At 44.0% G+C, this 13,867-nt stretch overlaps 1 protein-coding gene across 1 annotated transcript; it reads right to left on the reverse strand.

The window, feature by feature from the left end:
• On the reverse strand, window positions 2,347-5,445 carry LOC8065632 (transcription factor MYB65). Its single transcript, XM_002466844.2, has 3 exons — window positions 4,776-5,445; window positions 3,920-4,646; window positions 2,347-2,889 (listed from the first exon to the last, which is right to left on the reverse strand). The coding sequence occupies exons 1-3, from the start codon at window positions 5,148-5,150 to the stop codon at window positions 2,618-2,620; spliced, it is 1,374 nt and encodes a 457-aa protein (XP_002466889.2). The 5' UTR covers window positions 5,151-5,445; the 3' UTR covers window positions 2,347-2,617.

Below are 13,867 nucleotides of genomic sequence, written 5' to 3' on the forward strand. Positions count from 1 at the left end.
AAAACTATATAGTAGTTCTTTGGTTTTCAGCACCTTTTTCCTTCCAACAAATTCCCTCTGATATATTGACTTCACATGTACCGAGTAAATATTGTTGTGTACCCAAACCATGCGTACCCACACTAATAAGTTATCATCCTACAAGATACTAAGCCCTTGCTTGACTTGGGTCAGTTGGACAAAGGGATCGAGGACTACAAGTAGGTGCGCTCGCGCACTCCCGTTGGATTCAGCCATTATAGGGTCAGGGGATCCTTATCTAACCTCTTGAGAGACCATTTGACTTGTATGGGTGCCCCGACTAACATGTCCAAGATGTCTCAGATTACTCGCCAGCCTCGTTGGGATGATAAGTGTTGGCGTGTTCCTCACCATTATGTTCCTCTCGTTGAGATGACCGAAAATGCATATATAGACATCGAATTTGGAGTCTTCATCACAAAATTACACTCCAGGCAAGATTCACCTGTAGAAAACCAATTTTTATTTCGAGAAAAAATCTCATAATGTTAGGATATTATTTTCTTTAGCAATATATTTGTCATTTAGAGGAGCACTTTTTCTCTAGCAGAACATTTGCAAAGTTGATTGGTGGGACACTTTGACATTTACAAAATTGGAATGCCGGAACATTTTTTGTTCTTGAACGAAACATTCACATATTCAAATAATGGATATGCAAAACACGAAATGCCCAAAAAGGAATACTCTCTTTGTCCTAAAATATAATGCATTATTATTTCTAAATTTTGTTCTGTAATATAAGCATTTTATGTGGTTTTGATACTCATATTTGGCAAAGTTTATTAAAAAAAAATAAACCATAGTTTGAGGAGGAACTCTTTAATTGGGTAATGTGTCATTTGAGTATTCGTTTAAGCTATTCTGATTCTTTGTAATGCATACAGGACGGAGGGACTAATAAATATATTGAAACATAAAAAATGATAGAGGGCACAAATAAACCAAGGCGTGGCCGATCTTTTTCTCCACTCTCTGAGATAAAAAAAAAACCGTTAGAAGCTTCTTTTACTAACCAAAAGGTAAGAAAGGCAGGGAAGAGCAAGATTATGCCGGGGATAGAGGAGCAAGGAGTCACAACAAGAGGAACCCACTCAGGGGAGCAACTTATGGCACAAAGCAAGGAGCAAAGAGTGGGCAACACGTAGTTCGCATGGATACTACGAACCCTGCTCAATTGCTCATGCAATCCAACTGCTCCTTGTTCCTCGACCCATTTGCGCATCATGGGGAGGCCCGAGACAATGAAACACCTTTGGCATGGTTGGCGTCGATTTCACGACGGATTTGTGACCACTCCCCGCGATTTGCGATGATTTTGTATAGTGCAAATTGCTTCTAGCAATTCTAGAATCAGTCCAGCTGTTTTTTTTTTATAAAAAATACCAATTTAAATTTGCGCTCATGAAGTTGATGTGTTTCGAATTGCAAAATAGTATTAGACCATGATTTCGTTTGCTTTGCAGACAATCTATCTAGTATAAGATACGTATTTATTAGCGACTATGTTTATCTGTACAAAGGGTAAGCACATATATAATACTTGCATCAGAGTATCAGAACACAGCAAAGTAAGCAAAAGCTTTGTCTGCACGGATGTGCAATGTCCAAACTCCAAAGCCTCGAAGTTGATAAGGATCATGATTAGTGCTCCCATTCTCCTATCAGGACTCAGGACCAAGTTTGGTCCTACGCAACGTACGGCTACGTGTGGCTCCAGCAATTCCCTTGTATGTGATCCTAGGTTGTTGTTACAATTTGCCTTTGGACTGTCTACTATGAGGTGGCAGCTGAAACCCTGCCAGCTACTCGATCTGCTCACAAAAGGTAAACTTGATGTCAAGTTTAGGACGCTGGTATTTCAGACGTGTTTCTCTATATCACGAAAAATCGAATAATAGGCATTCTTCGGTTCAGATTGCTCTAGCTGGAGGGGCAACTAGCCACAATTTCCAAAAGTTTCAGGATTCCAATCTGACTTCCTGACCTCATGGATCACTAGGGGTGCACATGAGTGATGATTAGGTGTACCTCTAAACCTCTTTAGTTCAAATATTTATACTACTTCTCCAAATAAATTAAGAAGTAGTACAAATATTTGAACTAAAAAGGTTTGGAGGTGCACTAAAGGTTACCCCTTTGCACCCCTACGGATCACAACTTAGCACAAATGTATACTAACATGTTTGGGTGATGTCATTTTAAGTAGCTATATTGTCTACACGTAAGAGGACTATATACTCTCTTGTGAGAGAAACATAGTTGAGGGGGATCTATCTACCATTGATTGATGATGTCAATTGAACTGCAAACTGAAAAGAAACATGCTAGAGACGATGACGCAAATTCGGTTGGATTGCGCAGCTGAGATTGAACAGTCGGTGACTAACCAACAGAGTCGTCAAGAACGGTGAACAGAACACAAACAGATTTGTCCACGATGCTTGGCATCTGACAGCAGCAAGAAAGGTTCAAAAAAAGGGCATTCTGTCTCCGGCCCCCTTAATCAGTTCTCAGAATCATCAGATTCATGTCTTGAGTCTTGACAGCGATGATTCGACATGGCTGCGCCGATCCCTGCACTTCTTGCATGAGATCAGCAGATCCTGGACATGTTGCTCCACTGGCAGACGCCGTCGAGGCCCCAGTCCTGGTCCGACGAGCTGGTGCCGCCGGCGACGTGAAGGTCGACGGTGGACGGGTTCTGGTCGTCGCTGCTGTGCTGCGAGGTCGAGCCGGAGTGGTTGGAGGCAGCTGCCGGCGGCACCGTCTCCGGCGCGCTGAGCGCCGGGTGCACCAGGCCGAACAGAGTGTCCATGTCGTTGTCAACCCTGTGCTGCACGCCGCTGAACCTGTTGTTCTCTGGGACTGAAACCAACAACAGAGAAACGCATGACGCAAAATGAGGAACAAAGTGACATTGCTGGGCAGGTGCAGGTCTGGTGAAGCACAAATTCTGAAAGTTCAATTTGCTCCATGAAAGTTCATACATATTCGCATGATAGCACGCACAGCATAAGAATTGAAATTCAGTAGCTTTTTAAAATTATTAGTCCTGATTTGATTTGATTTGATTCTTTCTTTTCACTGATCATGAGAACCTCTCTACTTTTTTTTTTAAAAGAATGAGAACCTCTCTAGTTAATCTCCAGAAAAGAAATATAGCTATATATGATCATCCTGATTATGTTAAACTTGTGTAGAATATATGACAGTAATGTGTGACGTGTTGTTATGCAAGCTAACGAGCAATCATAGAATTGGGAAAAGGAAGGATGAATTGGAATCATATTACGTCTGGTTAGGTAAATGATAGATAAAGTGGTACATGCAGAGGGAAAAAGAAGGGGAAAAAGTTGTTAAAGCATGCACTTGGCAGGATAAGGTAAAGTAATCATGGAACAAGATCAAAGGTAGTCACTGTCTTGCAAGGACAAAAAGAAAGCCCTCTGCTCTGCATAGACAGTACCTGCAGAAGCTTCTCTAACCTTAAAACTATCAAAAAGAAAGACAAAAAAAAAAAGATTCCAAACAGTGTGCTGTCCATGTTTCAGATTTTGTCCAAATCCTAACATAATAGAATTACTTTCACCAATGCACATTTATTCCTATTGTTACTACTGCCAAGTAACTGAACTCTGATTAACAGATGGTGACACCGCGATAAATATTAGAATTGTTTAGCTTTTCAAGAAGTTGGTGGCACATAGCAAGAGAAAAACAAACGGAGATTTTGGAAGCACAAACGAAAAGGTTCACACTAATCTGCCAATTGACATCGTAATCATGAATATTTGTTCTCTTCCCCCGCAAAGCAACAAATCGAACTCCGAGTGCATCCAAAAAAAGAGCAAGAAGATGTGAGACAAATGCTTCACACACGGCATGCACTACTCACCTCCGCCATCATGCCGCTCCATGGCAGCGCTGCCGACGCCGCCGTTGGCCGGGACCAGCGCCGGCGGCGGATCGACCTTGATGACGTCATGCAGCTCCTGCAGCATCTTCTCGAGGCTCGCCGCGTTCTGATGATCCGGCAGCGCTACACCGCCTCCAAGTCCGGTGGAGGTGGCGGCGGCGGCCGAGGTCGGCGGCGTCGGCTGGGCGTATTGGTTTGAAGGGAGCTCCACTCTGGGGCCAGGGGACGGCGAGAGCGGCGGGAGCCTGCTCTGGTCGGCGGCGCTGCGCACGCCGTAGCCGAGGGACAGGTCCGGCGTGGCCGGGTGCATCGGCCCGGTCGGCGTCGACGGGGACACGGGCGACGAGTGCGCGAGCTGGAAGTACTGCGCGTTCCGGGCGAACGGCTTCGCCCACGGCGACGACGGCGCCGAGAAGGGCGCCGGCGAAAGGAACTGCACCGTCTGCTGGTTCGGCACGGCGAGCTGGCGTGCCAGGTCGAGCGGCGCGGGGCGGGAGCTGGCGTACCCCGCCGACGACGCGGCGGCGCCCAGCGCCTGGACATTGGTCGTCCCCGACAGCGGCGAGAAGTCGTCGTAGCGGCAGCGCTTGGAGAGGGCGAGGTGGAGCTGCACCTCCGGCGGGTACACGGGCAGGCCGGCGCGCTGGCGGCGCTTGGTCCTCGTGTTCCAGTAGTTCTTGATCTCGTTGTCCGTCCTCCCCGGCAGCTGCGGACGCGCACCAACCAGCACAGGAACGAACGAACCAACACGAAGCATCAGTCACATCACATCAACAAGTCGCCATAAATAAATTGTTCATCCAAGCCGAAGAGTGAGAGTACAGTGCTTGCTTACATGCGCGGCCATGCGCGCCCACTTGTTGCCGAGCTGCGCGTGGAGCTGGGCGATGAGGAGCTCCTCGTCGGGGGAGAAGGAGCCCTTCTTGAGGTTGGGGCGGAGGTGGTTGGTCCAGCGCAGGCGGCAGCTCTTGCCGCAGCGAAGCAGGCCGGTCATCCTCTGCACTGCGTTCCAGTTCCCCTCGCCGTGGTGCCGGACGTGGTCCATGAGCATGGCGTCCTCCGCTGCCGTCCACGGCCCCTTCTTGAGCACCACCGGCGTGCGCTCCTCCTCCTGATCCGTCACATCCTCAGCATGCGCATGGCCCTCCGCCGCCACCTCCTCCTCCTCGGGCGATGATGTCGTCGGCGCCGCGCCGGGACTCTTCTCCATGAGCGTCCAACGGCGGCGCCAGCCAAGGGTCGAGGAGGGGGACGGCGGTAGAAGCACGGCTGCGTGGGGGTGGGGGCAAGAAGGGTGACTGCGATGGGAGATTGAAGGGAAAAGTTGCTAAAAATGGAGGCAGGGGAGCTGGCGTTTTCGGTTTGTGTGGTTTGCAAGTGGTTTTTGCAGGTGAGTCAGTGAGGAGGTGGGTCATTTGGCTGTCTGCCCCTTTGAGGCTTTTTGTTTGCACTTCCCTTTTTGCTCTCTAGAGACCTATATATGGGCAGCATAGATTGGAGCATCTGATGCTTGGGGTTTTTGGTGCAACGCTTGTGTTGTTGATCTATGTGCACGAGGAGAGGACTGAGAGATGGAGAAGATCGGGGAGTGCCCAAAACAGATATGGTGTGTAGGAGGAGGAGAATGATTAGGGACTGAAGATGGGCCCACCTAAGACCGGCCGTACGCGCGGCCCCTATCCTCTCCCGCCCCTAAAAATATGTATATGAGCAATTACTTTTCCATTTCTAGCCTTCTCCGCCACCACCGGCCTTAACCATCGCCATTCCTCCACATTGGCATGCGCTAATCTAGTCATTGCTCGGTTCCTAATGGATGACACATTGAGCTAGCGGGGGACACTAGCGGCTAAACTGTGGGGACAAGTTATAGGAGGGTTGGCAGGTAAGTTGTTACCGCCTTCATGCTCGTCAGTTTTTCAAAATTGCAACCACAAACCATGTAACCCTAACCTGCCTCGTGTCATCGTCGTGGATTTGGCCTCCTCCACCATGGACCAGCGCACCATCGACTTCATGGAGAGTTTTCATGATCCGTCTTTCCTATAGCACTACCATATGTGTGACACCATTCTCTCAGAGGAAGGGGGAGGGGGAGGAGGGAGGGAGAATAGAAAGAAAATCGTTGTTTGCCTATAGTATAGGATAAGGTTGCACATGGTGCCCTTGAATTCTTGATCGATGAAGGATATTGTAGGTAAAATAAAAAAATCTCAGCTAGTTCCATTGAATATTGCAAACTAGTGCATGTGTACCACATAGAGGGATCGAAGAGAAAGAGTTGAAAGCAAGAAGGGGAGAGAGATGATACCTATAGACCAAAAAAATAAATAAAATGCCAACTAGTTCCAACTCTTTACCATTAAAGTTTGCAAAGTAGTGTCTCAAGAGATAGAGTTGGAAACAAGAAGGGTAGAGAGATGGTGCCATAAGGCTATGTGTCCAAATGCTCTTTGCTATGGCCCTAAGAGCCCATTATGTTGATCATGCTTTATGTGGTATATGTATAACATCTATACAAACATTATTAGAGCATCACAAAAAATATCCAAAAAAGAAGCTCAAACATGACTACGGCATTGGTTAAGAAAAACAGGGTTCCAACTATCCAACGATGCCCTAAATGATCATCCTAAATTCCCCATCACCCAAAACCCACCCCAAAACATCTCATTTTAGTGCTCCATGGATGTTAGGATTACTCCCACCCAAGCCAATGATTAGGCTAAGCTGTCATCGGTTAACCACGCTCAATTTGACCTCAATTTGTACGGTCGTCTCGTTGTGCTGCCCGCATAACACAGAGCCATGCGACCTTCATCCAATATAAATTTCAAGAAAAAGACCTCATATTGTTCATGATAGGTTCACATCACATTTAATAAAATGTACTCAAGTTTACAACATAGTTGTCCACAACTTAGTTTATAACACGTCAAACACATTAAGGTATACTAGAATTCTTGCGACTAGCAACCTAGTGGGGCGGCGGTCCATGGTCGGGAGTTTGGGACTTAGGGAGAGGAACTAGCGACCTAGTGGGCGGCGATGCTTGGATGCAAGAGTGAGACAAGGAGAGGCGGTTAAGAGCCGGATGGATGGCTACACGTGGAGAGAGATTGTCAGGGTTTAGAGGGAATGGATGGATGGATGGGGTTCCCTGGTATTTATGGATGGATAGAAATAGAATCATCTTATCTAAACAGGGCTCCATGGGAATAGGTACGGGGAGTGCTCCCCCATCCCGGGACAAGTTAAACCCAACAGGAAGGGTTTTATCCCAGTGTAACTTTCCATGGGGCTAAATTTGCTCCCATCTCGTTCTCCAATAGGGGAATTCCCCTTAGGGAATCGTGGGCCTATTGACATCTCTACATATGTCGCCTTCCTCATCATCATCACCTCCTCCACCCGCTTGGCTCGCTCGACTACCTGATTTGGAGCTCAAATGGGGAAACAAGAAAAAGAACAGGGGCTTCATGGCAAATATATTACAACTGCCATGGGGTCGCATGCACATGGCTCACGTGATGCAAATTGGCGCCAAAACTCCCACCCAGGACACGGTGTCTAGCAACATTAACATTCAGGCGGACGCAGAGGCGGTTTGGACCTAATTGTACAATAAAACAAGTTTAAGGTGCTAGAAATGCAAATCATGAGTACTAGGACCTATTTGAGAATGAGGGATAATTATACAAATCGCTAGTGAAATTTACTCTACCAGCTCTCTACTTTAGCCAAAAGGAAAAAGCTTTCCAAGGCCTTGTTTAGTTCCTAAAATTTTTCAAGATTCCGCATCACATCGAATCTTGCAGCACATGTATGAAACATTAAATATAAATAAAAAAGATAACTAATTACACAGTTTACCTATAATTTGGGAGACGAATCTTTTGAGCCTAGTTAGTCTATGATTAAATAATAATTGTCAAATAAAAACGAAAGTGCTACAGTAGCGAAACCCAAATTTTTTCGCGATTCTCACTGGCACCTAGTGGCTCTAGGAAGGAGGGGACGACATGGAATGAGTGTTGCTAGATGGTAACTAGTCATGGCAAATATCACAAGTTGCATCACACTAGCCCTGATCTAGAGCTCTATTTCTTGTTGCTCGATGGTGGTCATGACTTGATGTGATTGTGTTGTTTCTTTGTGAAATAGTTGGGCAATGTATTCTTTCCAAATTTGCCAAGTGGACTATGAAGAGTGAGTCAATCTCTTTCCGATTTTCGCTGGATAGCATTGCCCTTATATATATGTGCCCATCAATCACGTGTCTCCATATCCAATTGTGAATAATCACAGTTATTAATTCTCATGAACAAATGAACTATCCACTAGAATTGCCAACTGAATCATCATCAGACAAAGATGTGGTCGATGGTTTCTTCGACCTGATCACGTAGTTTGAAGGTTGGGTGCACTTGTAATAAATGCATGGGTCAACCATTTGTTTTCCTTCCATGCTCATGAGTGATTCGTGAGCCATATGAAAGGTTTCACCAAGAGAAGAGCCCATGTCTTTCGAATAAGTTTAGGGCCATGCTTCCGTAGAACCATACTGACCCATGGTGTAGGGTGACAGAGAACAATTAGTATTGGGGATTTCTTAAGCATGGGAAATTAAAAGTCAGGATGTACCATTATATTATTGCACAATTAAAGGATTTCTTATATCGGGAGTAATCCTTTTTTAAAAAATATGGCATACTTGTTGCATCAAAGAAAACAAAGTACCTAGCTGAAGCGTGAAAGGAAATTAACTCCAGTATGCTGTTACACAAAAAAACAAAAGGAAACAACTTGCAAACAAAAGGCTCACGGACTATGAGATTTCTAACAAAAGCTTTATGCTAGGTTTTGTCTATATATATGCTTATGATTCCAAATATTCCTACATGTACAAGGGGTGCACAAATAAAATGTACTCCCTCCTAGACTATAAGACCTTATGGCTATTTTAGATACATAATTTTTTGCTATGCATTTAGATATACACTATGTCTAAATAGATATAGTAAAATTAATGTATATAGGAATATCAAAATATCTTATAGTTTAGAAATGGAGGGAGAGTTATTTATGTCGTATGCTCTTTCTTCCTTGCCATATTGTCGCCAGCTGCAAACATCAATAATTCTTTGAAGGTAGAACTGTATAAGGCACCAATCACAGACCTGCTAAATGGAAGCTCGTCAGTCCGATAAGTCCAGCCAGGCTTTCCTAGCCTGGATCCGACCTCATTTCTAAGGATGAAAACGGTCGGAAACGGTCGAAAAACTCCTAAATTGTTTTCTACTTTTACATTTGAAATACGAAAACGAAAACGAAAACGGTAAAGTCGGACACGAAAACGAACACGAACTTACGAAATATCAAGAATTTCGAAAACGAACCAATTCGATCGGATTTATATCGAACACGGTCGATATACGAAAACTCAATACGAAATACCGATATATAGTACCAAGTGTATGACTAAAAGTGTATATAGGATCAAGTTCAAGTGCATATAATAATTAAAAAGTGCATGCTCCTTAGTCTTAGGTATTTAATACAATAGCCCACACACAAATACAAGTCTAGAATAAGCAATTAATAGCTAACATGAACACAACTAGCCACTAGTAGAAAGAACGCAGATGCATGATGAGTAGTCTGTAATTGGGCTGTGTGACCCTACAGTTAACTAAATTCGGTTTAAACCAAATTTTGAATTCGAAATATTTCATATTAAAAGTAGAAAAGTAGAAAACGGTCGAAAAATGTCAAAACCGTTTTCTACTTTTATATTTGAAATACGAAACATCTAAAATACGAAAGCGAAAACGATAAAGTCGGACAAAAAAATACGAATTCGATCGGATCAAATATAGAAAGCGGTTCGGTTCGGTTCGGAATATTTCCGTTCCGTTTTCATCCTTACTCATTTCCCAGCTAAAAAAAAAGGAGCATGCTTGGCTTGGCCCATCAACAATCTTATACGAGAGAGCTCGCGCTTCAAAGTTTTCAGACTAGGCTTTCATTTCCCGCGCAGGCTTTTTGAAGCCCAGCCTGGACTAGTATTTGAACAAGAATAGCACAAGCATATCATCTGGGAACCCTCATTAAGAATTATTTTTGCAAAATTGCAGCCAGCAATGCACTATACTATAAAAACACAAGTCCTAATTGTCAAATTAGAACCAACACGAATAAGGTATTCGTGCTAATATGAAACAAGAGCTGACAACAACAATCCCTCCAATTGCCATCTACTGTCATGGATGCATTCGTGAGTATCATGATGTGACTTGTTACAAATCGACATGGGCACTAATAGGCAGTGGCGGACACTACACCACAACACTTCAATAACATCTGACGTTAGTTGCTAAATATAATATAATAATATAAGTTGGGGCAAAAGTCTTGGAATACAAAGAAGAACCGCAAATAGCAAATTACTTCAATAATGGCTAAATTGCAAATAATTCAACTAAACAATGGCAATTACACAGGTTACATGTTGTACCATCACCATCTGTTTTGGTTGTTTTCTTTTGAGTACTCTTTTCTTTTCAATGTTACTGGCACCACTAGCTTGCACTTGGACCTTGCTGTCCGCCATTGCCAACTCATGTGAACCTGCAGCAAAAACTGCCAGACTCTATGCCATTGCCATGGCCGTGTTCTGTTGGATTTATTATGGGTTAGACCCATTTAGATTTAATAAATCAATAAACTCTATGGTGTGTAATTATGGACAATATATACATTGTACCAAATAGGAGCAAGTCCAAGGGTTGGAGTGGCTGGCTGATGGTACGGGAGTTTCAACTCAATTATGTGGGAGTTTCAACTCATTATCTGCGGGTGTTTCGATAATTAATTGAGGGAGTTTCAGCTCCGCGTGAAAACCATGATGATGCCCGTCTCTTCAGCCGCCAGCAGGGGAGTCCCTTCCCCTCCTCTCCTCTCCAGCCACAAGGATAAATAGGAGACTCATCTCCTTGGTACAAGAAGAGAGAACACACAGATCACAGTTCCGTTGCAAAGTAGGAATCCCCATCTCGTAACTTCGCGCGCACGGAGGAGCGAGAGGGCAGGTGCCTCCGGAGCCCTTGCCGTTCGAGACCTTGCACGGGGGATCGACAATTAGGTTTTTGGGGAGCGTCTACGCGACTGCCCAACTCCATTGCTGCTGTTCATCTTCTTCCCGGAGGTCTCTTGGTGTTGCCGGTCGCCGTCTTCTCCTTCCGGTGATTGGTTCGACGTCTTCACCTTCGTCTCTACTCCATGGCGATCGAGGAAGGACAAAGTTCTGGAAATCTGAATGCGCGAGTCTCAGGGTCGTAATTATGATTCATGCCATATTTATATTTATCAATAATATCATATATGTCATCATCATATTGTTAATTTATGGAATTAAAATGACATGGAAATTGCCTAATATCCTAACAATCCAAAAACCTAATTATAGGCATTTTTCTGTCAGAGGTTTTGCTGCCGTGTTGAAACCTGATACTTTTGATGGTAAAACTTCTTGATCTGGAAAGCTAAGATGGAATTGTGGCTAACTGCTATGTCATGTTATCATGCCGCTGAGGGCAAGCCTGCTAACTTGTCTCCTGAGGATGAGGCTAAGTTTAAGGCTGATGACAACCTCTTTCGAGGTGCAGTGATTAGCGCACTTGATCCAAAATTCCAGAAAAGCTACATAATTCTTCCAAGCGGGAAAGAGTTATGGGATGCTCTTGTGGCTAAGTTTGGAGTTACAGACGCTGGTACTGAGCTGTATCTTATGGAGCAGTTGTATGACTACAAGATGGTTGAGAACCGTTCTGTAGTGGAACAAGCTCATGAGATTCAAGCACTGGCTAAGGAACTTGAACTTTTCCCTTGTCCCCTGCCTGACAAGTTTGTGGCTGGCGGTATTATCGCCAAGTTACCACCTTCTTGGAAGGAATTTGCTACTTCTCTCAAACACAAGAGGCAAGAGTTCAATGTTGAGGAACTCATTGGTACTCTTGATGTTGAGGAGAGGGCGAGAGCAAAGGATAATGGGAAAGGTGTTGAGCCTTCTACTGCCAATGTGGTGCAGAAGAACTTCCACAAGTTTAACAAGAAAAAAAAAATCAGAAAAAGAAAGAGAACAACCATAAGCCCAATCGGTCCACTCAGTTCAAGAAAACTACCAACAATAACAAGATGGGAAGCTGCTTTGTTTGTGGCAGTGAGGAACACTGGGCAAGTGAGTGCCCAGATCGCAAGTTCTTCCAAGGGAAGAAATCAGCTAATGTTGTAACTACTGAGACTGTAGGAACATCTGGGTATGGTAATTCTTTGCCATATGTTCTTTCAGTTTGTAATTCACCTGAGTGGTGGATGGATAGTGGTGCAAATATACATGTGTGTGCTGATGTTTCCTTGTTTGCCACTTACCAGGTCGGGAGGTCTGGCGCCTTGTTGATGGGAAATGGGTCGCGTGCTCATGTTCTTGGTGTTGGTACGGTCATTCTGAAGTTTACTTCGGGGATGACGGTGCCATTGAAGAGCGTGCAGCATGTGCCCTCTATCAAGAAAAATCTTGTTAGTGCTTCTATGCTATGTCGAGATGGTTATAGAGTTGTCCTTGAATCGAACAAATGTGTTGTGTCGAAACATGGATCCTTTGTTGGTAAAGGATATGATTGCGGAGGTTTGTTCCGCTTATCTCTACATGATGTGTGTAATAAACTAGTGAATTCTGTTGATATTTCTGATGAGTCGGATTTATGGCATTCACGGTTTTGTCACGCAAGTTATGGTTGTCTTATGCGGTTAGCAAATCTGAATTTAATTCCTAAATTTAACTTGGTCAATAAATCTAAGTGCCATGTATGCGTTTAATCAAAACAACCCCGCAAGCCTCATAAGGCTGCTGAGGCGAGGAACTTGGCACCTCTAGAACTTATTCATTCCGATTTGTGCGAAATGAATGGTATTTTGACTAAAGGCGGTAAAAGATACTTTATCACATTTATAGATGACTCCACTAGATTTTGCTATGTGTATCTCTTAAAAACAAAGGATGAAGCGCTCCATTATTTTAAGGCCTATAAAGCTGAAGTTGAAACCAACTAGAGAGGAAAATAAAACATTTAAGGTCTGATAGAGGTGGAGAATATTTCTCAAATGATTTCGATGAATTTTGTGTGGAACACGGTATTATTCATGAGAGGACATTGCCATTCTCACCACAATCCAATGGGATTGCTGAAAGGAAAAACCGTACTTTAACAGAGTTGGTGAATGCCATGTTAAATACAGCGGGATTATCCAAGGAATGGTGGGGTGAGGCAATTTTGACCGCGTGTCATGTCCTAAACAGGGTTCCTACTAAAAACAAAGAGATCACTCCATTCAAGGAATGGGAAAAGAAGAGAATAAATCTTTCATATTTACGCACTTGGGGTTGTTTGGCAAAGGTGAATGTGCCAATCAACAAGAAGCGTAAATTAGGACCTAAAACTGTTGATTGTATTTTCCTTGGTTATGCTTTCCACAGCGTTGGATATAGGTTCTTAATTATAAAATCTGATGTGCCTGATCTGTATGTTGATACTATCATGGAATCGAGAGACGCTACATTTTTTGAGAATGAGTTTCCCATGAAAAATACACATAGTAAAATAAGTCATGAGACTATAATACCCCATGAGCAAGAATTGTCTATTCCTATAGATCATGCTGAGGAGACTCACATGCACATCCCTGAGGAGGATGACACTATAGTCACACGAAAGGGCAAGAGACAGAGGATTGCAAAATCCTTTGGTGATGACTTTATAGTGTACCTTGTGGAAGACACGCCAACTACTATTGTTGAGGCATATTCCTCTCCTGATGCCGACTTATGGAAGGAGGCAGTAAGGAGTGAGATGGAATCTATTATGTCCA

The sequence above is a fragment of the Sorghum bicolor genome, chromosome 1 (assembly GCF_000003195.3).
Source record: "Sorghum bicolor cultivar BTx623 chromosome 1, Sorghum_bicolor_NCBIv3, whole genome shotgun sequence".
Classification (NCBI taxonomy): Eukaryota; Viridiplantae; Streptophyta; class Magnoliopsida; order Poales; family Poaceae; genus Sorghum; species Sorghum bicolor.

Bases quoted from the DNA above. Each gene is read 5' to 3' on its own strand.
- LOC8065632 (XM_002466844.2), bottom strand. From the start codon at position 5,150: ATGGAGAAGAGTCCCGGCGCGGCGCCGACGACATCATCGCCCGAGGAG. The intron at 4,647-4,775 runs GTAAGCAAGCAC...GCGCGTCCGCAG, and splicing joins GGGCGCGCATGGCCGCGCAT to CTGCCGGGGAGGACGGACAA. The intron at 2,890-3,919 runs GTGAGTAGTGCA...TGTTGGTTTCAG, and splicing joins GGAGCGGCATGATGGCGGAG to TCCCAGAGAACAACAGGTTC.